Consider the following 25,934-nt stretch of genomic DNA (forward strand, 5'->3'; position numbering starts at 1 on the left):
GGAAATAGAGGATTTGAAAGAATTGCAAAGGTTAGTAACTATTTCATTATTTATACATAGGTTTTATAATGGTAACTGACTGTCTTCTTGTATATTGACAGATTTTGGGTACCTTATGTGAGTGGCTACAAAGAATTTGAAGTGTTCTCAGGAAATGAGAGGTATGTTGTTGATCTGAATCAGAGGGCATGTGGATGCAGAAGCTGGCAACTCACAGGCATTCCATGTGTACATGCCATATCAGCAATTTCATCATTGAACCTATATGTGGAGGCTTTTGTATCCAACTCTTATACTAAAGCCTCTTTCCTTAGTAGCTATGAGTATAACATCCATCCACTCAATGACAATTCTTAGTGGCCACATGTTGAAGGACTTCATACTATTTTGCCTCCATTAAAGAGGAGGTTACCTGGCAGGCCATGTGTCAAAAGGAAAAGAGATCAGGCAGAAAGAGAGCTAAGTGGGCACACAAGGCATACTGTGTCAAGGGCAGGCATTCCTCTAAGATGTACCATTTGCCACCAAACTGGCCACAACAAAGCCACATGCCCAAGTAAGCCAACTCCAGCTCCAACCACAACATGTCCAAGTCATTCAACTCTAGATTCAAGCACAGCAGGGCCAAGTCCTGTGAAGAAGGCTCCTATGAAGAAGGTTCTTGTGAAGAAGGGTCCTGTGAAGAGAAGTCCTATGAAGAAGGTTCCTTTGAATGATGTTGGTAGGGTGAGAAAGTTTTCAAAAAGAATCACAGAAATTGGTATTCAAAAAAATGTTAAAGTCAAGGATGGAACTGGATGCAGCCAAGACAAACCTGTGACCTTAGAGTAATTAGGTTTTGATGTAGTGGGGTAATGCATGTGACATATATATATTTTGATGTAGTGTGAGGTAATCTTTTGAACTTAATTACTATATTACCCCTACTAGTTGTTTACTTTTGATGTACTTTTCGAATCTTTTGAACTAAATTACTGTATTACCCCTGCTGGTGGGCTTATCTTTTGTAATTATTAAATGGCTTGATGCCTTTTGTCATCCACTTTTATTTGTCTTTACATCCAATTCTTTATAAAAGAATATTTCCTGTAATTTGTCTTGGTTTTATGTAACACCCAAAGTTTTGAAGGCCAAGAAAGGAAAGAAAACCCTAACTTGAAGGGGGGACTCGGCGAGTCCAAGGAGGAACTCGGCGAGTCCAAGCGGGATCCGGGTCGAGGAGTAAGTGACCGACTCGGCGAGTCGGCCAAGGAGACTCGGCGAGTCGGGTCTGTTCAAGGAAAACCCTAAATTCGGGACTTGGGGCCTATTTAAGCGCCTCATTCTCTTACCTAGGGTTCCTTTACTGCCTCTTTAACCCAGAATGCCAAACCCTATCCGCCATATCCATTGATTGAGCCAATTGTTGTCTTGAAGAGTGCACTAAAGCTTGGAGAAGGAAGAAGGACCATGAAGGTGCAAGGAAGGGGCTATAGATCTGAGATTGGGAAGATATTTCTGAACATCTGAAGGTATTAAGTCGTTTCCCTTCCTTTAGATCTATTTTGGTTGTGAGTTTTAGGGCTTTTAGCCATGAGTAGTGATCCATTTGAGTTAGAAGTCGGATCTGGACTTGCTACTTCAGATCTAAGTATATTTTGGTCTTGGAAAGCATAAAGTTTCAGCCCTTGGGTTGATTATGGAGCCCCTTTGCCTTAAACCCTAGTTTATGGTGTATTTTGCCTAGATCTCCTTCTCTACACGTAAAGTTTGCAAGTTTACGTGAGGAATAGGCTTGGGAAGGGTAGATCTACAGTTTGGAGTCCATGCATGACTCAAAAGTCCTCTGCATGTATGTAGATCTGAATGGACTCGGCGAGTCCTTTGAGTGGACTCGGCGAGTAGCATGAAGATTAGGAGGAACTCGACAAGTGGGATGAACAGCTCGTCGAGTCGGATGAAGTTGGGCAGGAACTCGGCGAGTTGGTTGAAGATTGCCTTGGACTCGGCGAGTCAGGTCGCGAAACCCCAAACCCTTCAAGTTGAGACTCGAATCAGTGAGTCGAGTGGAGACTCGGTGAGTTGGACAGGTCAGGACTCGGAAATCGGTAGAGTCGGCGAGTCATGGACTGACTCGGCGAGGCGAGTCGCAAAGAGAAGGACTCTAAACATATGAACTCGGTGAGTCACTAGGGTGACTCGGCGAGTAGGGTTGACCTGGAAGGTTGACTTTGACCAGAGTTGACTTGGTTGTTTTTCGGGGGTCGGTTAGACTCAGTGTTGCATTGATATTGGTAGCTAGGGGAGTGAGTGGAGCAGGAGTTTAGAGAGTTTCCGGGCAGCAGCTAGTGGGTTCATCAGCCAGTGCAGGTGAGTTTCCCTTTGTATGGATGGGTCTACGGCCACAATGCCGGCCCATGTAGTATTGAGTAGAAGACCCGGGGGTTAGCCCTAGGCACAGTATGCTAGTATGATATTTGGGACGAGGTCCAATGATAGAGGGCGGGTGCCCAAGGAATGGTTTATGTGACAGTTTATACTTGTTGTCTGTGTGATACTTGTATGTGCCTGGTAGGGAGGTGAGTGTGGGCGAGGTCCCGTATCTCACCAATAGCAGAGTGTGGATGGTGTTCCACATCTCAGTAGCAGCAGATCAGGGGCGATGCCCAAGTTAGGGAAGGAGTAAGGGTGGGCCAGGCCCGTACCTCACTATCAGCAGGAGTATGGACGGGGTTCCATGACTCATCAGTAGCAGGACAAGGGCGGGGCCTAGAGATAGGCGAGGCCTTAGGACAAGATCCGTTAGTATGTGTTTAGCTTATGTGATGTGATGTGATATGTTTACGTGTTGTTATATGTTAGTGGGCGAGGCCCTGTGACAGGCGAGGCCTAAGTGAAACAGATCTGTATCCGAGCGGGGCTCGAAGCCAGGCGGGGCCTGGAGCGGCGGGGCCATTGTAGCGGGCGAGGCCCGAGGTAGGGGGCGAGGCCCATGTTAGCGGGCGAGGCCCAATATGTTCAGTATGTGGCTATGCATGGTATGTAGTAGGGTGGGGAACTCACTAAGCTTCGTGCTTACGGTTTTCAGTTTTGGTTTCAGGTACTTCCGGTAGTGGAGGGAAGAGCTTGGGGTGATCGCATGGCACACACCATAGATTAGACAGCCTGGGAATGTTTTACTCTGATAATGAACATGTGTTTTGGAAATTAATACTCTGATTATATTTGGATTGATGATTTTGCTTTAAGTAATGTTTTATTAAAAGAAAATTTTTAGTCTTGAATTTTGGGATGTTACAAGTTGGTATCAGAGCCTTGGTTTGAGGGATTCAGACATGCTCTCGGGTGTGTTTGAACTCAAACTGAGGAATTGGTATGGAAGATTTCAAAATGAAAAGACAGTTTTGTAAAAAGAGAGTTTTGGGAAAGAAAACAGTTTTAGAAAAGCAAAAATAATTCAGAAAGAAAATAACTTTGAAAAGAGAAAAAGGGTGTGGTGCATGCAATCAACCGAGCTCAAGTAAGTACCCCAAAATACCCATACAAGTTTATGTTATGATTATCAGTTGATAGAACAGCATGCTAGATTAGGACAAAAGATCTAGGGATGATGCCTTATGTGCCTATTATATGTGTTTTGAGCTGCATGATAGTGCTGATTAGACAGTAGTAGGATAGCCTGTTTAGGTTATGCCTGAGTTTATGAGTTTGTGTGGGTCTATGAGTTTGTGTTGCATGCTAGTTCATATTCTTGCTATTTGGATATGATTGCTTGAGTATGTTGTGGTTAGATTTTCCCCTTGTTTGAATGTTGCTTGCTTTGTGCAATATGGGATTCCGAGTGACGGGAGTTAGCCATTAGGTGGATACATCACGTCACATGTGATCAGGGTTGAATAATCTCAGAGTGCTGGATTTGGCCCTATTTCACAGCTCTCGTTTGAGTCCAACCGTTGTGGGGACGAGTCTTTTTACTTGAAGGATTATTTGAGCCTCGTCACATGTGATGGTATCCAGGTGATGGCTAATTGGCATCACAAGGAGGCCTTCAACAGCTGAGGACTGGTTTGAGTTGAGTCAGAGGTTTTCCCAGGGTAAGCCTAGGATGAGATAGTGCTGGGAGCAGTAGTAGTGGATAAGGGACCTGGTGGAGTCAAAGTAATTCCTGAGGAAAGTACGGATAGATGTGGAAGGTAGTATGGGCCCGTACTACTGAAAGCAGAGGATCCGTACTCGATTCGGGGAAGGCCGAGACAAGACCGGGAACCTGGTAGGGTGTGTTTGGTCTCGCATCAGTGGTGAGTATTCTGATAGTGGTTGTGGTATATTTTCAGCATGGTGACATTGAGAGAGAGACCAGCGGGCGGATCAGGCGCCGGGGAGGGATCAGGCTCGGGTGCAGGGGCCGAGCAGATCGAGGAGCGAATGAGGGAGTTGATATCCGCCGAGGCTATGCGCAATATTCTAGATCGGACTCCTGTGATCTTTGGCACAGTCAAGGAGGGTATATTGGAGATTTTGGATGAGAGGCTGGGAGCCTTCCGTACTGAGATGATGACATTGATGGGAGCGCGTACCTTGAGATTTTGAGAGTTCAGGGCTTGCGGGGCACCAGATTATCATGGGGATAGGGACCCCATCGCTAGCAGCAGATGGGTGGCTGATGTTGCCAACACATTCCGTACGTGCCGGTGTCCTGAGGGGGACAAGGTTAGACTCGCTTCCTGTCTTCTGAAGGACAGAGCGAGGGATTGGTGGGAGGAGATTGGTCATGCTTTGGGGGATGATGCCACGTTGGACGCGATGACTTGGAGCGATTTCTCGGCCAGGTTCAGGGCGGAGTTTTCGCCGATTATTGAGGTGCAACAGTTGGCACGGGAGTTTCAGGATTTGACGCAGACCACTGAGACTGTGGCGGAGATCACCGCCAAGTTCAGGGAGAGGGCTCTTCTTGTACCGCAGTATGTCGCGGATGAGGAGATGAAGAAGGCCCGATACCATGAGATGTTGAGGGATGACATCAGGGAGTTCGTGAGCAGATCCAGCTGTAAGACGCTCGAAGATATGATTTCTCGGGCTAGAGATAGGGAAATTGATTTGGAGCAGATCCGGAAGAGGAAGCCGGATGAGGTCCAGGTAGCTGCAGGTTCGGGCAAAAGGCCCAAGGGATCGGATTCGAGATCGAGGGATTATCAGGACCACAGTCGGTGCGGGAAGTGTGGCAGGGCACACGGGGGCACGTGTAGGAGTGGTAGCGGTGGTGAGTCTGGCTGTTTCAAGTGCGGTCGGACTGGTCATTTCAGCAGGGATTGTACTGTTACCACCTTGCAGGGATCAGACTTGTTATGTTTTCACTACAATCAGCGGGGCCACAAGAAGGCCCAATGCCCCAGTTTGTTTTCAGCAGGACGGGTGATGGCACCTGCCCCTGCAACTTTGAGGATCACAGACGGTCGTCAGGGCCATGCAGAGACGCTTGCAGTAGGAGGCAGAGCTCTTCAAATGACTACCTTAGAGGCGCGATCAACACCGGACGTTGCAGGTATGCGATTTCTATTTTCAGTTCTTTTATTTGTGCATGATTATATTGTTATGGTTCTGCATCATTATCGGTATGAGTATTTTTTTTGAGCGGTTGATTGTGATCAAGTTATATGCCATCTGCATACCTTGGATATTCGAATGGTGGTGAGGGGATGTGCCCTATTGGGGAAGGTTACATAGGATGCAGTAATTGTAGCATGCTTGGGAGGGACTTGGTATGTCTCGCTAGATCGGAGTTGTATAGTGTTAGAAATAGATTGGTTAGATCCCTAGCTATGGTAAGCTTGGGTTCCTCGGCAGATTGATTATGGAATGGTAGCAAGGATTTCTTTTGAGTATTGAGCAACAAGGGGTAAGCAGGATCGAAGTGGGGGAGAATCCTCCGAGTGTGCAAAGGTAGGAGCACGCAGATCCAGAATGAGTGTCCGACCTTTGAGAAGGAAAAGAAGTGGTTCAGCGTTTGATGGATTGAGGATTTCAGGGTTGGGAGTTTGAGAAACTCCCCATCAGCTAGTGAGTGTGATGGTAATGGTTAGTACGTGGTTGGGAATTCAGGTTGTGGATCGCCCGTAGGACTCGAGGGAGTCGAAATGAGGATCTTGAGAGCTAATGGCACATGGGTGCCTTCGCATTAGCAGTCAGTGGTAGAAAGTGATGTGAGACTACGGGGCAGCCGTAGCATTCACTAGCAGTTAGTGGTGGAAGTGTTGCAAGACTACGGGGCAGTCGTAACATTCACTAGCAGTCAGCAATGGATGGTGATATAAGACTACGGATAAGCCGTAGCATTCCTTAGTAGCTTCGATAGCGAAGTTGGGGCGAGGCCCTTGCTTCCTAGTGATCGGTCGGGGATCAGGAATGGGTAGTGGATGAGAATGATAGGGAGTTTGCCTATATAGCCCTAGAGAGGTGAGACCTTGGGAGAGGCCGCTCCAGGATATAGTTGGGTGAGACCCGTGGGCGAGGCTTGTATGAGATCAGCAGTATAGATGAGACCTGAGAGCGGGGTGGATCAGTAGTATGGTTGGGTGAGACCCGTGGGCGAGGCCCGAGCGAGAGTGATTAGACTAGTAGGACTAGAAGGATAGAGGCGGGTGGGACCCGTGGGCGAGGCCCGTGAATTTTAGCAGCGCAGGTGGGACCTGGTAGGGACCTTAGTGTCAAGCTAGGGGATCGGGGATCCCAGGTTTGTAGTGCCTGAATGACAGAATAAATTGAGCAGTTATAGGTGGTCGAAGTTTCTTCGGAAGTCGCTGGGAGCGATTAGTGGTGGTGTTGGGACTAGCTACCAGGGGGAGCCGGTAATCCAAACATTGATAGGTTGGTAGGGACCAGGGTGGTCTCAGTTCATCCATAAGGCAGACAAGGAATAGCAGAAATTTCAGTCAGTAGTATTGCGGGTAAGCAGTGTACGGTGGAATTCAGTTAGTTGAATCGAGGGGTGCTCGGCACCAAGTTTTGACAGAGAGGAGTGTCAGTGGTTACTGGCGGTGATGACCCGTACTGGAAATAGCGGGGGTGATGGAGTTGGTGAGGGATAGGACCTTTATAGTGACATAGGAAATAGTTAGTTATGGAGCTTTGCCTTGGGAAGGCAAGGAATTTACGCAAGGAAATAAGGGGTGAACCCCTATAGGTTCAGTGCAGTACTCGGTGAGTACCAGAAGGATTGTCGGTGAGTAAGTTGTGTTTCCAGGATGTTCAGGGTCAGGGTGACCCGAGTATATTATCTGCAAGGATTAGTGTTAGTCGGAATGACCGAGCGGAATGCCAGCGAAGGTAGGCAGCCGGTGTTGGAATAATTGGTGGGATATTGGAGGCAGATCGCAGGCGGTGGGCCATAGTAAACTTCGAGGACGAAGTTTAGTTTAAGTGGGGGAGAGTTGTAACACCCAAAGTTTTGAAGGCCAAGAAAGGAAAGAAAACCCTAACTTTAAGGGGGGACTCGGCGAGTCCGAGGAGGAACTCAGCGAGTCTAAGGAGGAACTCGGCGAGTCCAAGCGGGATCCGGGTCGAGGAGTAAGTGACCGACTCGGCGAGTCGTCCAAGGAGACTCGGCGAGTCAGGTCTGTTCGAGGAAAACCCTAAATTCGGGACTTGGGGCCTATTTAAGCGCCTCATTCTCTTCCCTAGTGTTCCTTTACTGCCTCTTTAGCCCAGAATGCCAAACCCTAGCAGCCATATCCATTGATTGAGCCAATTGTTGTCTTGAGGAGTGCATTAAAGCTTGGAGAAGGAAGAAGGACCTTGAAGGTGCAAGGAGGGGGCTATAGATCTGAGACTGGGAAGATATTTCTGAACATCTGAAGGTATTAAGTCGTTTCCCTTCCTTTAGATCTATTTTGGTTGTGAGTTTTGGGGCTTTTAGCCATGAGTAGTGATCCATTTGAGTTAGAAGTCGGATCTGGACTTGCTACTTCAGATCTAAGTATATTTTGGTCTTGGAAAGCATAACGTTTCAGCCCTTAGGTTGATTATGGAGTCTCTTTGCCTTAAACCCTAGTTTATGGTGTATTTTGCCTAGATCTCCTTCTCTACACGTAAAGTTTGCAACTTTACGTGAGGAATAGGCTTGGGAAGGGTAGATCTACAGTTTGGAGTCCATGCAAGACTCAAAAGTCCTCTGCATGTATGTAGATCTGAATGGACTCGGCGAGTCCTTTGAGTGGACTCGGCGAGTAGCATGAAGGTTAGGAGGAACTCGACGAGTGGGATGAACAGCTCGTCGAGTCGGATGAAGTTGGGCAGGAACTTGGCGAGTTGGTTGAAGATTGCCTTGGACTCGGCGAGTCAGGTCGCGAAACCCCAAACCCTTCAAGTTGAGACTCGAATCAGTGAGTCGAGTGGAGACTCGGTGAGTTGGACAGGTCAGGACTCGGGAATCGGTAGAGTCGGCGAGTCATGGACTGACTCGGCGAGTCGAGTCGCAAAGAGAAGGACTCTGAACATATGAACTCGACGAGTCACTAGGGTGACTCGGCGAGTAGGGTTGACCTGGAAGGTTGACTTTGACCAGAGTTGACTTGGTTGTTTTTCGGGGGTCAGTTAGACTAAGTGTTGCATTGATATTGGTAGTTAGGGGAGCGAGTGGAGCAGGAATTTAGAGAGTTTCCGGGCAGCAGCTAGTGGGTTCATCAGCCAGTGCAGGTGAGTTTCCCTTTGTATGGATGGGTCTACGGCCACAATGCCGGCCCATGTAGTATTGAGTAGAAGACCTGAGGGTTAGCCCTAGGCACAGTATGCTAGTATGATATTTGGGACGAGGTCCAATGATAGAGGGCGGGTGCCCAAGGAATGGTTTATGTGACAGTTTATACTTGTTGCCTGTGTGATACTTGTATGTGCCTGGTAGGGAGGTGAGTGTGGGCGAGGTCCCGTATCTCACCAATAGCAGAGTGTGGATGGTGTTCCACATCTCAGTATTAGCAGATCAGGGGCGATGCCCAAGTTAGGGAAGGAGTAAGGGTGGGCTGGGCCCGTACCTCGCTATCAGCAGGAGTATGGACGGGGTTCCATGACTCATCAGTAGCAGGACAAGGGCGGGGCCTAGAGATAGGCGAGGCCTTAGGACAAGATCCGTTAGTATGTGTTTAGCTTATGTGATGTGATGTGATATGTTTACGTGTTGTTATATGTTAGTGGGCGAGGCCCTGTGACAGGCGAGGCCTAAGTGAAACAGATCTGTATCCGAGCGGGGCTCGAAGCCAGGTGGGGCCTGGAGCGGCAGGGCCATTGTAGCGGGCGAGGCCCGAGGTAGGGGGCGAGGCCCATGTTAGCGGGCGTGGCCCAATATGTTCAGTACATGGCTATGCATGATATGTGGTAGGGTGGGGAACTCACTAAGCTTCGTGCTTACGGTTTTCAGTTTTGGTTTCAGGTACTTCCGGTAGCGGAGGGAAGAGCTCGGGGTGATCGCATGGCACACACCATAGATTAGACAGCCTGGGAATGTTTTACTCTGATAATGAACATGTGTTTTGGAAATTAATACTCTGATTATATTTGGATTGATGATTTTGCTTTAAGTAATGTTTTATTAAAAGAAAATTTTTAGTTTTGAATTTTGGGATGTTACATTTTACCTCCATTTGACTGAGTTAATTACATCAACATCTATATATAATAACAATAAACTTTACCATTACATAAACATAAAGTACATCAATAACCATTACATAAACATAAAGTACATCAACATCCATTACATAAACAAGAATTACACAACAAGTCTATTACATCAAAATCCCATAAAAACCACCAAAAGCATATCTTCAACCCCAAAACATAATCTTAACAATGACCAGCAGAATCAATATCTGAATCATAACCTTCAACTGTTTCACTTCTTCTCTAACAGATGCCACATCCTCTAAAACTTGTTTAAGATAATCTGCAAAATCTGAAAGAGTATATTCTGCAATGGATTCATATTCTCAGGTTCTTCATCGATCCATTCCCAAAATTTACACTTTTTCCCTGGTTTCTGTAGTAATAAAATCAACAACATAGCAGGAAAGAAGAAGCAAATTGATTCGATTTGACAAATAAAATCAATTTAGGTATTTACCAATGAGTTAGGGCACACTCATAATTTCTTTCCAGGGTTATCTTTGGTCTTGGAGGTGCGAATTCTTGAAGGGAGTTCACAATCACAGAGGACGTCCTTATCTACTCTCTGATTGCTTGAACCTGTGGAGATTCTTGAGCCACTTGACATCTTCTTTCTTCTTCTACGAAATCCCCACTTCTATGTGTTCGAGTTTGAAGCTTCCTGAATTTGGATGTTAACATTCGTTTATAAGGAGTGACTAAGCTAATTAATTTTTATGCAGTTGTTGTTAGGGCCACGTGTGCTTCCACATCAGGAGAACCGATAGAAGTCGGTCAAAAGGATCTATTGTGTACATATTAATAAAATATAAGGGCTTAATTTACAAAAAAAAAAAAAAAGAATAAGGACGAAATATGTACATTTCAAAAAGTAACTTACCCTTTCAAGTCATTTTCCCTATAAATATTTAAGAGAGTTGTTTATGTTATAGTTGCACAAAAATATTAAATAGTCAAAATCTTCGTTTGATCATTTCTTTACACGTGAAAGATTCCAACACTTGCCATCTCTCCTATCGACCTCAAAACCAATGAAAATACAAGAGAGACTAGTTTTGATATGTCTTGTCTAATAATGTTGTTCCTACGTTCGATTGACATTTGTAGAGATTACTTACTATTTGCAATTGTTTTCCAACATTAATGAGCACCAACAACTATTGTGATAATTTTTAAACCTCTTATGGTTATTTATAGTTGATTTTTTTTTATTCTAACCAATCTATGACTAAGTTGCTTCCGTTATATATATGATTACATAATTGTTTTGAAATCATTATTTTCAAAACTGACCGCTTCTCACCTCCTCGTACCTTACCGGTATACTTGGAACGAAGGCCTCCGTGGTCTAGCTGGCCACGAACCACGTTCGTGCACACTATCCCACTGCCTCGTGGTCGTGGCGGTTCGTGTTGGGGACGACGGAGGCGGACGACCAATCAGGTCTCTTCTCCTCTCTTCTTCTCTTCTTCTTTCTTGCAGATCACGAGGAAGTGACCATCCCTTTAGATTGAGGAATAGTTGTGGTGGTGATATGGAGGTGGAAGACGATGGTGGTCGTGAAGACCATAACGGATGGTCTTAGGCAACAAGCATCATTGTCGTTGAATTTTTATTGTATCGTCACATTCTTGATTTTTTTTTTTGACATAACCGGTTTAAGGAAACAAAACTCTAAAAGGGAAAAAAAAATCTTTTATAAGAAAAGTGAAATCTCAAAATGTTTTATATAACAAAGATCTTTAAATCAAATTTTACCACATTAGCAAGATATGTCATGGTTATAATCACATATAAATAATGAAAAATAAAAAAACGTTACAAATCAACAAGGTATCTTATTAACACAAAAAAAGGAAAACAAAATACATTGGCTGTCTTTGTCTAACCTTGTTTTTATGTGATTAACCCCCAATCTTGAACACCCAAACAAAACCTATTAAAAGGTTTCAAGTCGTATTTGGGAATTTTCGTTTCTGCAAATACAATCAATATTCAATATGCACCCCAAAACCATACGAAACACTCATACAGACTTCATCTCCATATTCACAATCCACACCCAAAACCTGTATTTCCTTCAATCCCTCTCTGCTTTCTGACTTTCTCTTTCCTGGTGTTTATTTGCATGCCCTCCATGGCACTTGTTTCGGCTAAAAATTGAAAAATTAGGGCACAAAACAATCTTCGATCGAAGCCTCGGGGAAGATGTAATTCAAGAAATATTCGACGAATAACATTTTTCTGGGGTTCCAAGCTCGCCGGTAAAATATATTTTTTATAGTGTTTGTCTTTTCTATTTGTGGAAAAAAAGTTCTAAGCGCGAATGAAGGGTTCGTTGGATCGAACGAAGGTTGTGCTTCGGCACTTGCCACACAACATTTCTCAGTCAGCGCTCATGGAGCAAATTGATGCCCGTTTTTCCGGTCGTTACAACTGGTTCTGTTTCCGTTCCGGGAAGAACAGGTTAGGGTTTTACGTGCCTTTTCTTTGAGCTTCAGCTTAGTGCTACTACCTTGAAGTTAATTTTTAAGTGATTTTGGGTTTTGGGTTATAATCTACTCACATATTTTGAAAGAAAAAAGTAAGTTCTAGGCGTTTAGAGTTTGGTTTTTGGACCATGTAGATTCTTTTTGTTCGAATTGCTTGCCTTTCACGCCTTTATAAACCTTGGAGGTTTCAGGGTATTTTGGTTTTTAGCTGAGATTAGAATTGAAGTAAGACAACGTTTTGTTGCTGTCAGAAGGAATCCAAAGAAGCTTATGTAGAGAACTAAAGACATGCTAGACAATAGTCAGAAAGAATGGTAGATGTAGTATTAATCACAGTTGACAAACATTAAGCAAGGTGGCTTGTTAGTTTGTGACATAAGAACTCATCATTCTGTTCGTTTATATGTGTTTTGCTTCCTGTTTATTATTTGCTACTATTTGGGCATTTGACTGGTGGTGAAAAATGGATTCATAGCACTTAACTGTGAAATTAGTGTCTGTTAATTATCTTGGTGTTCATTTTTGGTAAAATGATGTCAAACGGCATAGTTAAAAGTCAATCCTTAGATCTTAAAGTGATTTCACTTGTAATCAAACTTATCATAATTGTTTATGGAACTTGATTGGAACTGATGTTTAGAGACTCTTATCTAAAAATGTAGAAAAAGTGGTAAATTTGGTGCTTACATGTGTTGAAATTGAAATCGCTTCTTTTTGACATACTTGTAGTTGTTGTAACAATTTCCATTGAATGTGTTTTCAGTCTGAAGTGTCAATCCTATTCCAGAGCCTACATTGACTTTAAGCATCCAGATGATGTCATTGAGTTTGCAGAGTTCTTTGATGGACACGTGTTTGTTAATGAAAAGGGTAATAATTAAAATTGAAAATCTACACATAGGCAATTCTAGGGTTTCAAATTGGATTCCCAAATTGAAAATTAGGGATTTCTTTTTTTCCAATTTTCAGGCACCCAATTCAAAACTATTGTCGAGTATGCACCTTCACAACGCGTTCCAAAACAATGGTCTAAGAAAGATGGACGTGAAGGCACCATAGACAAAGGTATTATTAAGATGATTCCCCACTTACCCTTTTCTATTTTTTATAATTATAAATTTATAATTAACTTTTTAATGAACATATAGATCCTGAATATCTTGAATTCCTCGAGTTAATTTCAAAGCCTGTCGAGAATCTTCCTAGTGCAGAGATACAATTGGAAAGAAAGGAAGCCGAACGAGCTGGTTAGTTTTAAATCTTGAAATAATAATAATAAATAATAATAATAATAATAATAATAATAATAATAATAATAATAATAATAATAATAATAATAATAATAATAAGATTTAAATTAACATTTAATTTGAGTTAAAACTTTGATTTTGAAGGTAATGCTAAGGAGGCACCTATAGTTACTCCATTAATGGATTTTATTCGCCAAAAAAGAGCAGCCAAGGGTGGATCTCGGGTAGGATATTTACACTTATACCCCTTCAGAATAAAATATATATATATATTCTCAAATCTCAATTTATATTTTAATAACTCCAGAGGTCATTGCCTAATGGGAAGTTAATGAGAAGGGGTAGTGGTGCATCATCATCATCTTCAACATCAAATTCTCCTGCATTAAAACGTGGTTCAGAAAGAAGAAGGACTTCAACGACCATGGTATCTGAATCTTTTTACATAATAAAGATTAAAAATCTAACATCTTTCAATGGGTATTAATGTCTTTTTGTTATTAAAACAGTATGTCCCAAGGGATACTGGGAAGGGTAGAAGTGGTAAAGAAAAGTCAACATATGTTCAGGTCCATAAACCTAATGATCAACAGCCTGTTTCTGGAAGCGTTGTACTGGAGGAAGGACGGGGTATATATATATATATATATATATATATATATATATATATATATATATATATATATATATTAATTATTACTCATCACTCTTTCTTTTTTTTTTCTTCCAAAATTAATTTGTTAACATATTTATAAATTTGTGAAGGTTCTTCTGGAACTCCTGATATTGGGAAAAAGAAAATTCTGCTGTTGAAGGGAAAAGAAAAGGAAATACCCCTTGTAAGTTTTGAATTTTTTTATTAATTAAAAAAAGAAAAAAAGAATAGTAATAACTATGATTTTTCAGATAAGCAGTGGTTTGTCATCTGTGAAAATATCCCATGGGTCTGGTGCTCCAAAACAAAGGGAGGGTCAGGGTAGTAGTGGAAGGGTGATTAGAAGCATACTTATTAACAAAGATTCACAACAAAATATAAATCGGGAAATTGACAGAAAACCCCCTAGACCTCCTCCACCATATAATGGCTTGCAAGATGACATGGAGAAACGTAGTACTAGGAACAAGGATAGACCTGATCGTGGTGTGTGGACCCCACTTAGGCATTCTGATGATGAATCTCTTTCATCTTCACTTTCTCAATCCAAACCAGATTCTTCAGAAGGTATCATGGAATGCTTCATTCCATTCCATCCAACCAAAAAGACTCCTAATGTTATTTATATCTATATCTATATATACATTTGGCTTTTACCATATAATTGTGCTGAAAATAGACATGGTTTCATAGGAACTCATGGAGAGGGAAAGTATGACACGAGGGCTGGAAGTGGACGTGGTGGTCATTTCTCACCTGATAATGGTTAGTTTTTTTTTTTTTTTTTTTTTTGGTGAAAATTTAAAATGCTATTTCATTTTATGATACACACATGTGTGCATAGTATAAATGCGATGGAATCAGGAATGGAATGAAAAAAACCCTGTTTGTTGATTTTCATTCCTTCATTAGGACGAGTTTTTGTTCCATTCCATCATGTATTTTTATTATTGAAACCGCTTTTTTCCCACAAAAATATTATTTCTTATAATAACATATTTGGGATTTGATGAGTTTTTACTATGTTTAATCTTTTTGTTTTGGTTAGTTATAATGTATAGATATTTCTATTTCTATATTCAAACCAAACATGATCATGGATTGTAATGGCTCATAGCTCATTCCATTCCTTTATATATATATGACCTTAATTAATTAATTAATTTTAGTATATGAATTATGACAAGGAAAATGAGAAAGGAATTACTTTATGTAGATAAATATGCAGGCTCCCATAAGCATGGTGGAAGGCGTGGGCCATCATCATATAACAACACTAAGGATGCAGATGGTTCAAAAAAAGGAGTTTCTAGTGGCTATGGTTCTCATGAGGTATAAAATTAATTTCTAGATTATCATTATTAATTTTTTAATATTAATACTAATATTAATATTAACATTAATATGTGATGTTAATATGCAGAAACAGGTCTGGGTTCAGAAGTCAAGCTCTGGTTCTTAGTCTTGTTAGTAAGGTAACATTTTCTCTCATTCTTTTTATTATTATTATTTTTTTTATAATATTTGATGCAAATGCAATGTTTGACTTTGGTAGTCTTAAGTTAGGTCCAAAAAATAATATTAGTCACTGTTTCATTAATGCTCTTGGAAGTTGGGTTATCAATCATGCTGTTAAATTTATGAAAAGGACCATTTTGCCCTTATCTTGTCAACTTCTCCAACCCAGTTTTTTTTATTTATTGCAGTTGAGTTGAGAGATTGGATTTTTTACAGTATTGGGAGTTGGGAGCATAAACGTGATTGATTGCATCCAAGAAAGTTTTGTTTTTTGCTAGGAAGCAAAAAAAGATGGTTAAGCAAAGAAGGCTTTTTTTCTGTGGGACCCTGTGAACGGGTGAGATTACGATTCTACCCCCCCTACTTACAAGTTACAAATGGAAACATGAAAAAGGAAAAAAGGAAAAAGGAAAGAGGAACGGGATGTGTTTTTTTGTTGAACAAAAAACAAAAAAAAAAAAAGGTGAGTGAGTGAGTGAGTAAGGGGGATTCTTATGATTATGGTTATGATTATCCTAAAATATAAGAGATGTTGGGTTGGGTGGTTTACCTTTAATATAAAATAGGTGAAATGAAATTGAAGGCTGATTGTTTGTAAATACTAACCTCAAAATGGTGGGTGTGTTATGTTATGTTATGTTATGTTGCACTTGCAAATAGAGAGATGGTGATGGGGGAGATATGAGCATGATTTTATTATGGTGTTCTTGTAACTCTGGTTTGTGATTAGGCCATGATGCCAACAAGCCTTTGTGGTTTGAGTTTGGTTTTGGTTTTGTTTCATCAAAGGAAATGATGTTTGATCTTTATTTGATAATCATGATTTGGTAATATAAATGGGTTTGTGTAGTACTTTGCTTATGCTATAATTCTATTACATAATTAGGGCATTTTTCTTCGTAATGGTTCCATTGAGAGATTAGGGTGGCTTTAAATCGGTCAGATGTGGTGTATTGGTAATAATAAAGACAAACGGTTTCTTCATCATCCACAACTTCAACACATGTATAAAAGTCATTTTTTTGTAATATAATTTATGTTTGTGATTTATACAAGTATAATGCAACATTTAGAGCATACATAATATGAGTTTATTGGATGAAAATAGTTTGTAAAAGTAAGAAAAAATTGCTATGTGAGATTTTTCACCTCAAAACGTTTTTAATTTGCTTATAAATTTGTTAGCTTTATTCATACTTTTTTTTTGAACGGTAGTGGATAGTTACATCCGATAGGACATTATGCCATAACATTTAACGAACTCGGGTTCAACTCCTTTTTGAAGAGATAACGAACAACCTTAAAGAAACCTCTGGAAGGGGAAAACTGAAGTGTGCTTCTGTTAAGTTGAATTAGACAAGTATTTATATTTTTTATAATTATAATAGTATTTAATTTATTTAGTAGGATCTATAAATAAATGTATGAAAAAGTTTTTTTTTGGTTTTTCTAAAATGAAACACTTTTCAATTAGGGCTATTTGAATAAGCTTCTTATACTTATTAGCTTATTAGAAGTTTATATAGTTATAAATAAAAAAGTATTTGATGGAAAAATTCTAATAAATCATTTTTTCAGAAGTTATTTTACGTTTATTTATTATCCTATAAACTAATAAAACTAATAAACAATAATTTTTATTTTATTTTAACCAAACATCCCCTAATTCTAAAAAACTAAACCTCAGTGGAACTTGACTGTTGAGTGGCTACAGGTGTAGACTGTAGTGAGTGCTTCGTGTCCTTTTTCAAACTACAAAAAATCACCCACAGTGGATTGAAAATGAGCTTCATCAATTCAATAATCTCCAAGACCCTTTTCATCTTCATCTCCGTGCCAATCTATTCTTGCTGTTAATGGCGGCTTTGACAGCTACTTTAGGAACCATCTACAACAAACCATCTCCTTCTTTCAACAAACCCAAATTCGTATACAACACCAAACACCGTAGTTCAACCATTTTCGCGCGAACATCTTCCAATGTTACTGATGAGGCGGCTTCATCTTCCTCCTCTTCTACAATTACACAACCGAAACCCTTCCCAGGTCCGACTGAATTAACATTCTACATTTCTAATTTCTATTTGGGGGCAATCTTTCTGCTCGTAACAGTACATGAATCCTTAATTTTAACGAGTGGTTTTACCAAATTGAGTAATTTACCTTCCGCCATAGCTACTGGTATGCAACAGATGTAAAAACAATCAGAAATCATATGATATGAGTATGATCTATGCAGGGAAGCCAGAAGCAGATGTTGTTGTTATAGGGAGTGGTCTTGGTGGACTATGCTGTGCAGGACTTCTAGCTAGATACGGGAAAGATGTTATAGTTCTCGAAAGCCATGATCAACCAGGTGGTGCTGCACATTCGTTTGAAATCAAAGATTACAAATTCGATTCCGGGCCTTCTCTGTTTTCCGGATTTCAATCTAGAGGTCTCCAGGCGAATCCTCTTGCACAAGTATTTATTATATCTTTCATACTCTTCATACCATTCTCCAAAACCACAAAACATGCACAGATCTTCTTTATGCAACAAATGATACTACTCATGATTCATGATATGATATGTATTTGTAGCAATGTTTGTTTTTTTTTAAAGCTGTTGATGGTTTTACAGGTTTTGGATGCTTTGGGAGAGTCCATTCCCTGTGTCAAATATGACTCATGGATGGTTTATGTACCCGAAGGAGAATTTCTATCACGCATTGGTCCTACAGAATTTTTCAAGGTAAACTAGTATTTGTTCATGTTGTTGTAACACTGTAATTTTCACACAACAAAAAGACTTCAGATAAACTAACTTTAGTATCTTTACAATTATGTTACTCAAGTGTAGTATGAATAGTGGGAAACATGTTCTTATTCAAGAAACTCCTTTTTGGAATCCATTTCAGGACTTAGAGACATATGCTGGTCCAAATGCTGTTTTGGAATGGAGAAAGCTTCTTGTGAGTGACATTCACTTTCTTTTCTTTATACATTCTTTTGAAGGGATTAAACCATTATACTTTGCTTGAGTGGTTAAAAAAGGACTAATGACAAAAATAACCAAAAATGGAAAGGTAATAGTAATACTTCCTTTTAAACAGGATGCAATACTTCCATTATCTGCAGCTGCCATGGCTTTGCCACCTTTATCTATTCGAGGTGATTTGGGAGTTGTTTCCACTGCTGGAGTTAGATATGCATATCCACTCCTAAAATCATTTGCAAAAATGGGACCTCAAGGTGTTCTTGGTGCCACAAAGCTTTTACGCCCTTTTTCAGAAATAGTTGATTCATTGGGACTCAAAGATCCTTTCATTAGAAATTGGGTGGATCTTTTGTCTTTCTTACTTGCTGGAGTGAAATCCGATGGTGTTCTTTCAGCAGAAATGGTACATAATCATATCATACATTAAAAAGTTTCTTTTAATGTAGTTTTACTTTTTGGTATGATGGAATTGAGGAAGGAATGGAATGGGCTATTCCATTACCACATGTCCTCATCCATTCCATTCCAACCAAACAGAATCCATTCTATTCCTTCATATTTTATAGTTCTCTAAATGTCTAATCTTTTGCCTGTATATATATCCACATATTTGCAGATTTATATGTTTGCAGAATGGTATAAACCAGGTTGTAGTTTAGAATACCCTGTTGGTGGAACTGGAGCACTTGTTGAGGCTCTTGTTAGAGGATTAGAGAAATTTGGTGGAAGAATCTCTCTAAGAAGCCATGTGGAGAATATAGTCATTGAAAATGGTCGAGCTATAGGTGTCAAGCTAAGAAGTGGTCAAGTGAGTCAAAGGGACTCATACTTTATCCATATGGTTTACTTATAATAAATTATTTTTGCAATTTTTTATAGTTTGTGCGTGCAAAGAAGGCTGTTGTAAGCAATGCATCCATGTGGGACACCATAAAGTTATTACCTAAAGAAGCAGTTCCAAAATCATATGAAGAAAGGATTCAAAATACAAAGCAATGTGAGTCGTTTATGCATCTTCATTTGGGATTTGATGCAAAGGTGAGCATTTAACATGGGCAATTCCAGTTTATATTTAATTCTTTCTAGGATTATATGCAAGACATATCAATGCTCTTTCACACATGCTTGCATTTCTTCCTATTATGACATTCTACTTTGAAAATTCTATCCAATTATAACAACAACATAGAAATATACAACAATTTTTAGATTTTTCAAAGTATAATGTTGTAGTAGAAACTAGATAGAAATGTATGTTTATGTAGGTAGTATGCTATAGACTATAGTCCTTTTTTGATATCTAAAAGTGTGTATTTACATAATTATATTATAAATATTAGGGAATACGGGAAGATTTAGGAATTCATCATATAGTTGTGAATGATTGGAATCGTGGAGTTGATGCGGATCAAAATGTGGTGTTGATATCTGTGCCAAGTGTACTTAGTCCGGATTTAGCCCCTCAAGGAAAGCATGTTTTACATGCCTACACCCCGGGAACCGAACCGTTTCAACTTTGGGAAGGTCTTGACCGTAGAAGCAACGAATACAAGCAACTTAAAGCCGAGCGATCCGAGGTGGAATCACTAATTCCGACTCTATTATCATAAAATGATAAGCGGATGAATGGAATCTGTCTAAGGAATTGGAAATTTTCACGCGTTTGGTTGGCAGGAAATGGAATAGAATTCAATAATAAAAATTGAGTAATCTAGTAATTTTTCACTATTTCAATATGTGTCATGAGGGTATTATGGTCTTTTAATAAAGAAGGAAGAATGGAATGGAGTTTCTTTCATGAGCCACTAGAAATGGTAAAATACATCAAACGTGGAATTCAAAGGAATATGAAGATATGGAACTCCGTCCGTTTGGCAACCAAACATACCATGGAATGGAATCGCGAATTTCAATTCCGTCAGATTCCGTTGGAATCCGCAAACCAAACACTCCCCTTAGGGTGTGTTTTTGGTATACGGAATCCTCTAGAAGTGGAATTCGAGATTCCGTTCCATGTTGTGTTTGGTTGCCAAATGGACGGAATTCAATTTCTTCAGATTCCTTTGAATTCCATGTTTGATGGATTTCATCGTTCCTAGGGGTGGATCGAAAGAAATAATATTTCATTCCTTCTCTTATCTGTTAAAAGACCAAAATACCCCCCATATAAACCAAGCAAATAAATGTAATCGAATTCCATGCCATTTCCTGCCAACCAAATGCGTGACGGATTACAATTCCTTTGGTAGATTTCATCCATTCCAAAGACATTTAACAATATTATTGAGGTTTAAGTGAAATATATTAAAAGCGCAATATTGGAATTTTGATGGCAGGTAATGTGGAAAGCTGTGGAGCGGTCACTTGGTCCAGGTTTTAGTAGGGATAAATGTGAGGTGAAGTTAGTTGGAACTCCATTAACACACCAAAGATTTCTTAGAAGGAACAGAGGAACATATGGGCCAGCAATAGAAGCTGGGAAAGACTCTTTCCCTGGACACCCGACTCCGATTCCGCAGCTTTATTGCTGTGGGGATTCCACATTCCCTGGAATCGGAGTCCCTGCTGTTGCTGCTAGTGGTGCCATTGTTGCTAATTCACTAGTTTCTGTTTCTCAACACTCCCAACTTCTTGATGCTGTAGGGATATAGTAGGACTAAGGCGACTTATCTCACTTGGGATTCTTCTTGAATGGAATTGGAATTGGAGATTCCATTCCATGGCGGAATTGGAATTTGAGATTCCATTCCGTGTCATGTATGGAGTTTGACATTTATAGCGAACAAAATGTATATCAAATTCTGTATAGAATCAAATACTGTCACTATTGAATTTTATCCTTCGTTTGGTGTAGTGTTATGTGAAGAAATTCAGAATAAATTGCATAAATTTTAGACTTTTAAGTAGAATAGATAGTATTTAAATACAAATTTACAAATATGATCTCAAGTTCTCAATGTCCAAATATTATCTCAACTAGTTAAAAATAAACGTAACAATTTTTGTAGAATATTTCAAAGGCTTTTCATGGTAATATTATCTATGCATTAGTATTAATTATAAAAAAAATTATGACATTAACTATGGCGTCTATTATATGGTTGTTTCATATGTATATACTAAGGAAACACATTAATACCTGATAAATAAATACAGTTTTATCAACTATATATTATATGAAACATAAGATATCTAAAAAAAAAACGGTATCCCAGAAAAATAATAGCCAAAGCATGTGTTTTAGGGCAAGATATGCGCATATATTTTTATAATTTTGTGGCCATTATATATATTTATATTTAGTTTTGTTAGTTTATTTTGTTAATAAAAGTATCTAAAATTTACAAAAATTGTCAAACTTGAGTTTTACTACTGGTTAAACCACAAAATATCCAAATTGATTTTACGTTTTCCCCCTTGTTTTTACTTCTATTTTGTAAGTATCGTGTTTGAATTTTGTGAAACATTTGTAATAAGTACTTTCAAAATTAACAAGATAAATGTTATAAGTTATAATAAAGAAAAGATTTATTTATCTAAAATATGATTTGGCTTTCGCTATTAATCTATTATGATATTTTTACTAATCATAGTTTCATTACATAAGTCATTAATCATTGATTTATAAAAAAAAAATTCTAAAATAAATATTAACACAAAATATGATGTTTAACATGCGATTTCTTATACAAAAGACCATTATAGTTGAATACCCAAAAAAGAAAACCATATACAACATGTTTACTTAAAAAACATTACAGTTGCAAAATTTGAAGAAGGTTGTTAAATAAGATTATAAGTATAATATTTCTTGGAATTACACCTAAAGGCATTATTTTGAAAGATAAAATATGATAATGTTACAATATTTCATATAAAGGACTGAAATTGTAAATATTAAAACTTCAGAAATTTATAGAAACTAAAAGGAGTACTTTGCAAACGTTTGTCTTCCCCTAGGCCTTCAAAATCGAATCTACTGCTAAAATACTAACATATAAGCACAACGTACAATCTTTACCATAACCTCGGTGAGTGCGAATACGAGTCAGGACATGGTATCATCTCTCTCCGGTGGGCTGGCCCATAGATAGATATATATAACTGTGCGTTCTCTCGAAGATCAAGATTTCGTCTATACAACAAGCGCTTCCTCTTCGAATGCAACACAATTTCAATTCCATTGAAGAACTTTGCTGCTAATAAGGTAAAAAAATCTCTTTTTGTTATTAAGTTATAATTGTTTCGTATCGCATGCCAAGTGTTCGATGATTTGCCTAAATGAAAATTTAGATGTTTATCTTGTGGCAAAATGCTACCATGCGTTTTTAATTGCTAAAGTCGAGTGCTTGTTAGTTCATACCATGCGTTTGCTGTTAAACATGTTTACATCCTCAAAAAGATCCAATGGTTTGCTTTATAAGTTTAGGTCTGTAACACATTTTGCTGTAAAACTGTTTCAATTTTATTTCATATTACATACAAAAAGCAGTAATCTGAATTCTGATTGCAAACTTACTACTTCTCAAACGAAAAATTAAAAGATTCCTTTTTATTTTCTGGTTAAGTGCTGAATGAACAAAGGCCTCTACGTATAAATAACGTCTGGAGTAAGTGTATTCCCTATTTTGGTAAAGAAATAGTAAAGCTTGTTACTTTGTAACACAATCTGTCCTTTTATGTTTGACACTAATATTTTTCATTTTTTGCTACAGATTCTCCTTGCAACACTAAAAATGGCCTGCATTTCACATAATCTCGGAGCTTCAATGAAGTTAGGTCATCTTCCTGTATCAAATCAAAGACAGTTTCCAAACAAAATTTCCCAACTCTTCTTCCTACAAACCAACAATTTGAAATCTTCAAAAACTTTTAAATCCCAAAACAATTCCCACCGTTTAAACCGCTTCAAATCCTACACCACCATTTTCAACAGCATTTCTTCAGATCATCTACAAGAAAGAGTGACTGTATTAGTGATTGGTGGTGGAGGAAGAGAACACTCACTTTGTTACGCCTTGAAACGCTCTCAATCCTGTGATGCTGTCTTCTGTGCTCCTGGAAACGCTGGCATTTCAAACTCAGGGGATGCCACGTGTATTGAAGATCTTGATATCTTCGATAGTGAAGCTGTAATAGCTTTTTGTAGAAAATGGGGTGTTGGACTTGTGGTAGTGGGTCCCGAAGCTCCTTTAGTTGCAGGTCTTACCAATGACCTTCTTAAAGCTGGCATACACGCTTTTGGCCCTTCATCAGAAGCCGCTGCTTTGGAAGGCTCCAAAAATTTCATGAAGACTTTATGTGATAAATACGAAATTCCAACCGCCAAGGTTTCTACTTTTCATTCTTTTCTTAGAGTTTAGGGTTTAGGGGTTCAGAGTTTTTGGGTTAAAGAGTGTAGGGTTTAAGGTTTTAGGGTTTCACAATTTAGGGTTTAGGGTTATTTTTAGGATTTAGGGTTTCAAAGTTCAGGGTTTTAGGGTTTCACAATTTAGGATTATTTAGGATTTAGGGGCCTTGAACCTTGAACCCTGAATCTGTTTGGTTTCCATTACGAATAAACCATTTTAGAATTATCTAATCATTGTTTATTGATGATATTGCAGTATGCAACATTTAAGGACCCAGTAGCTGCAAAAACATACATAAAAGAACAAGGAGCTCCAATTGTAGTGAAAGCAGATGGGCTAGCAGCAGGGAAAGGAGTGATTGTAGCCATGACACTACACGAAGCATTTGAAGCAGTGGACTCCATTCTTGTTTCAGGTTCATTTGGGGAAGCTGGTTCTTCCATAATTGTGGAAGAGTTTCTAGAAGGTGAAGAAGCATCTTTTTTTGCCATTGTTGATGGTGAAAACGCCTTACCTTTAGAATCCGCCCAAGATCATAAACGGGTCGGTGATGCGGACACGGGTCCAAACACGGGTGGCATGGGCGCGTATTGTCCTGCACCCGTTTTGACTCAAGAACTCCAATCTTTGGTTATGGACTCCATCATTCTTCCTACTGTTAAAGGGATGTCAAAAGAAGGGTGTAAGTTTGTTGGTGTTCTTTATGCGGGACTCATGATTGAAAAAAAATCCGGATTACCGAAACTGATTGAGTATAACGTCCGATTTGGAGATCCTGAATGCCAGGTCAGATTCAGATTCAGACTGTTTGATATTACCCTGACCTGATTTGACTCAATCAACAACTATCAGACTGTATCTTGAATATAATTTTTCTTTTTGTTTACATGTTGGCAGGTGTTGATGGTTCGTTTGGAGTCGGATTTAGCGCAAGTTTTGCTGGCAGCGTGTAAAGGGGAACTAAACACGGTGAGTTTGGAGTGGGCCCACGGGTCAGCCATGGTGGTGGTGATGGCCAGCAATGGATACCCTGGAAGCTATGTGAAGGGGACCAAGATTCGGAATCTTGAAGATGCTGAGGTGGCGGCTCCTGGCGTTAAGATATTTCATGCGGGGACAGGTGTCGATGCGGAGGGGGATTACGTGGCGACAGGTGGCAGGGTTTTGGGTGTGACTGCGAAAGGGAAAGATCTTGAAGAAGCAAGAGAGAGAGCTTATCGAGCTGTTGAAGAGATTAAATGGGAAGGAGGGTTTTATAGAAAAGATATTGGGTGGAGAGCACTTCCTTTGAAACAACTTTCTTCAAAATAAGTTTTGAAAGTATTTTTATGGATGATTTGTTTCAACATTGCTTCCTGAAACCCTTTGAATTTAATTCCTATGATTTTTCTCGTTAGTGAAGTTACACAAGTAGAAGGTTAATTTATTATTAAGCTTGAAATATATATTATTTAAATTTTGATGTATGTATTATTCAATCTCTTCAACAAAATTACAAAACCAAACAGAAAAATACAAATAAGTTGGAAATGGATCGTATCCCATTTCTAGCACTCCTCCCTGAATATTGTCTGGATTCTGGAACAAGCTAAAAAATAAATACGCTTGCAAAAAACTGATTTTGATACAAAATTTTGTGTAAAATTGTTGTTTCCATCCATTATTTCTTAAGTTTGTTCATACAAAATTTTGGAGGTGTAACCTCAAGACCTGTCTTCACCCCTTTTGATGTCTGAGAAACATTTTTCTAAAAATTAAAAGTAGAAAAATGCCGAGGTGTTTAGTTATGGAAAGACAAAATTGCAAGAATGGTCCATGTGGTATGTCAAATCCAAAATAAGTTTGGCTCGTAAGGATGGTCCAATAGTTTCATTTCCTTGCAAGTTTGGTCCAATTTGGTTTGAATTTTTTTGTAAAAACGATTTTGCCCTTATTGTTTAATTTTTCAATTTTGTTTTATTACATGTAATTAAAAAACAATTAAAAATATAACAAAAATAAAATACCACTCTCTCTCTCTCTCTCTCTCTCTCTCTCCAAGAATCGACCTATTCAT

The 25,934-nt window shown here is 39.2% G+C and overlaps 3 protein-coding genes across 5 annotated transcripts; all 3 read left to right on the forward strand.

Annotated features, from left to right (window-relative positions):
- Positions 1–11,564: 11,564 nt before the first annotated feature.
- Positions 11,565–16,397, forward strand: LOC111911088 (regulator of nonsense transcripts UPF3). 2 transcript variants are annotated; one of them, XM_052765272.1, is made up of 13 exons: positions 11,565–12,099; positions 12,889–12,995; positions 13,095–13,190; positions 13,274–13,372; positions 13,520–13,599; positions 13,683–13,802; positions 13,885–14,005; positions 14,141–14,214; positions 14,282–14,597; positions 14,724–14,795; positions 15,259–15,362; positions 15,454–15,505; positions 15,737–16,397. In XM_052765272.1, exons 1-12 carry the CDS (start codon positions 11,960–11,962, stop codon positions 15,490–15,492), a joined length of 1,368 nt encoding a protein of 455 aa, XP_052621232.1. In that variant the 5' UTR covers positions 11,565–11,959; the 3' UTR covers positions 15,493–15,505; positions 15,737–16,397. The 2 variants fall into 2 exon arrangements, with proteins under 2 accessions (XP_052621232.1, XP_052621231.1); XM_052765271.1 differs by having other exon boundaries at positions 11,566–12,099; positions 15,247–15,362.
- Positions 16,398–17,282: 885 nt separating this feature from the next.
- LOC111911074 (prolycopene isomerase, chloroplastic) lies at positions 17,283–21,430 on the forward strand. 2 transcript variants are annotated; one of them, XM_023906862.3, is made up of 9 exons: positions 17,283–17,594; positions 17,788–18,011; positions 18,171–18,281; positions 18,448–18,501; positions 18,643–18,930; positions 19,144–19,335; positions 19,407–19,565; positions 19,868–20,104; positions 20,864–21,430. In XM_023906862.3, the coding sequence occupies exons 1-9, from the start codon at positions 17,405–17,407 to the stop codon at positions 21,176–21,178; spliced, it is 1,770 nt and encodes a 589-aa protein (XP_023762630.1). In that variant the 5' UTR covers positions 17,283–17,404; the 3' UTR covers positions 21,179–21,430. The 2 variants fall into 2 exon arrangements, with proteins under 2 accessions (XP_023762630.1, XP_023762633.1); XM_023906865.3 differs by having other exon boundaries at positions 17,454–17,594; positions 17,788–17,985.
- A 1,059-nt stretch (positions 21,431–22,489) lies between these two features.
- LOC111911068 (phosphoribosylamine--glycine ligase) lies at positions 22,490–25,274 on the forward strand. The gene is made up of 4 exons (XM_023906852.3): positions 22,490–22,734; positions 23,243–23,857; positions 24,134–24,664; positions 24,776–25,274. The coding sequence occupies exons 2-4, from the start codon at positions 23,264–23,266 to the stop codon at positions 25,187–25,189; spliced, it is 1,539 nt and encodes a 512-aa protein (XP_023762620.1). The 5' UTR covers positions 22,490–22,734; positions 23,243–23,263; the 3' UTR covers positions 25,190–25,274.
- Positions 25,275–25,934: the final 660 nt, after the last annotated feature.

The sequence above is a fragment of the Lactuca sativa genome, chromosome 7 (genome assembly GCF_002870075.4).
Source record: "Lactuca sativa cultivar Salinas chromosome 7, Lsat_Salinas_v11, whole genome shotgun sequence".
In the NCBI taxonomy this organism is placed as follows: Eukaryota; Viridiplantae; Streptophyta; class Magnoliopsida; order Asterales; family Asteraceae; genus Lactuca; species Lactuca sativa.

Bases quoted from the DNA above. Each gene is read 5' to 3' on its own strand.
- LOC111911068 (XM_023906852.3), top strand. From the start codon at position 23,264: ATGGCCTGCATTTCACATAATCTCGGAGCTTCAATGAAGTTAGGTCAT. The intron at 23,858-24,133 runs GTTTCTACTTTT...ATGATATTGCAG, and splicing joins ACGAAATTCCAACCGCCAAG to TATGCAACATTTAAGGACCC. The intron at 24,665-24,775 runs GTCAGATTCAGA...ACATGTTGGCAG, and splicing joins TTGGAGATCCTGAATGCCAG to GTGTTGATGGTTCGTTTGGA.
- LOC111911088 (XM_052765271.1), top strand. From the start codon at position 11,960: ATGAAGGGTTCGTTGGATCGAACGAAGGTTGTGCTTCGGCACTTGCCA. The intron at 12,996-13,094 runs GTAATAATTAAA...TCCAATTTTCAG, and splicing joins CGTGTTTGTTAATGAAAAGG to GCACCCAATTCAAAACTATT. The intron at 14,006-14,140 runs GTATATATATAT...AAATTTGTGAAG, and splicing joins TGTACTGGAGGAAGGACGGG to GTTCTTCTGGAACTCCTGAT.
- LOC111911074 (XM_023906862.3), top strand. From the start codon at position 17,405: ATGGCGGCTTTGACAGCTACTTTAGGAACCATCTACAACAAACCATCT. The intron at 18,012-18,170 runs GTATTTATTATA...ATGGTTTTACAG, and splicing joins AGGCGAATCCTCTTGCACAA to GTTTTGGATGCTTTGGGAGA. The intron at 18,282-18,447 runs GTAAACTAGTAT...AATCCATTTCAG, and splicing joins GTCCTACAGAATTTTTCAAG to GACTTAGAGACATATGCTGG.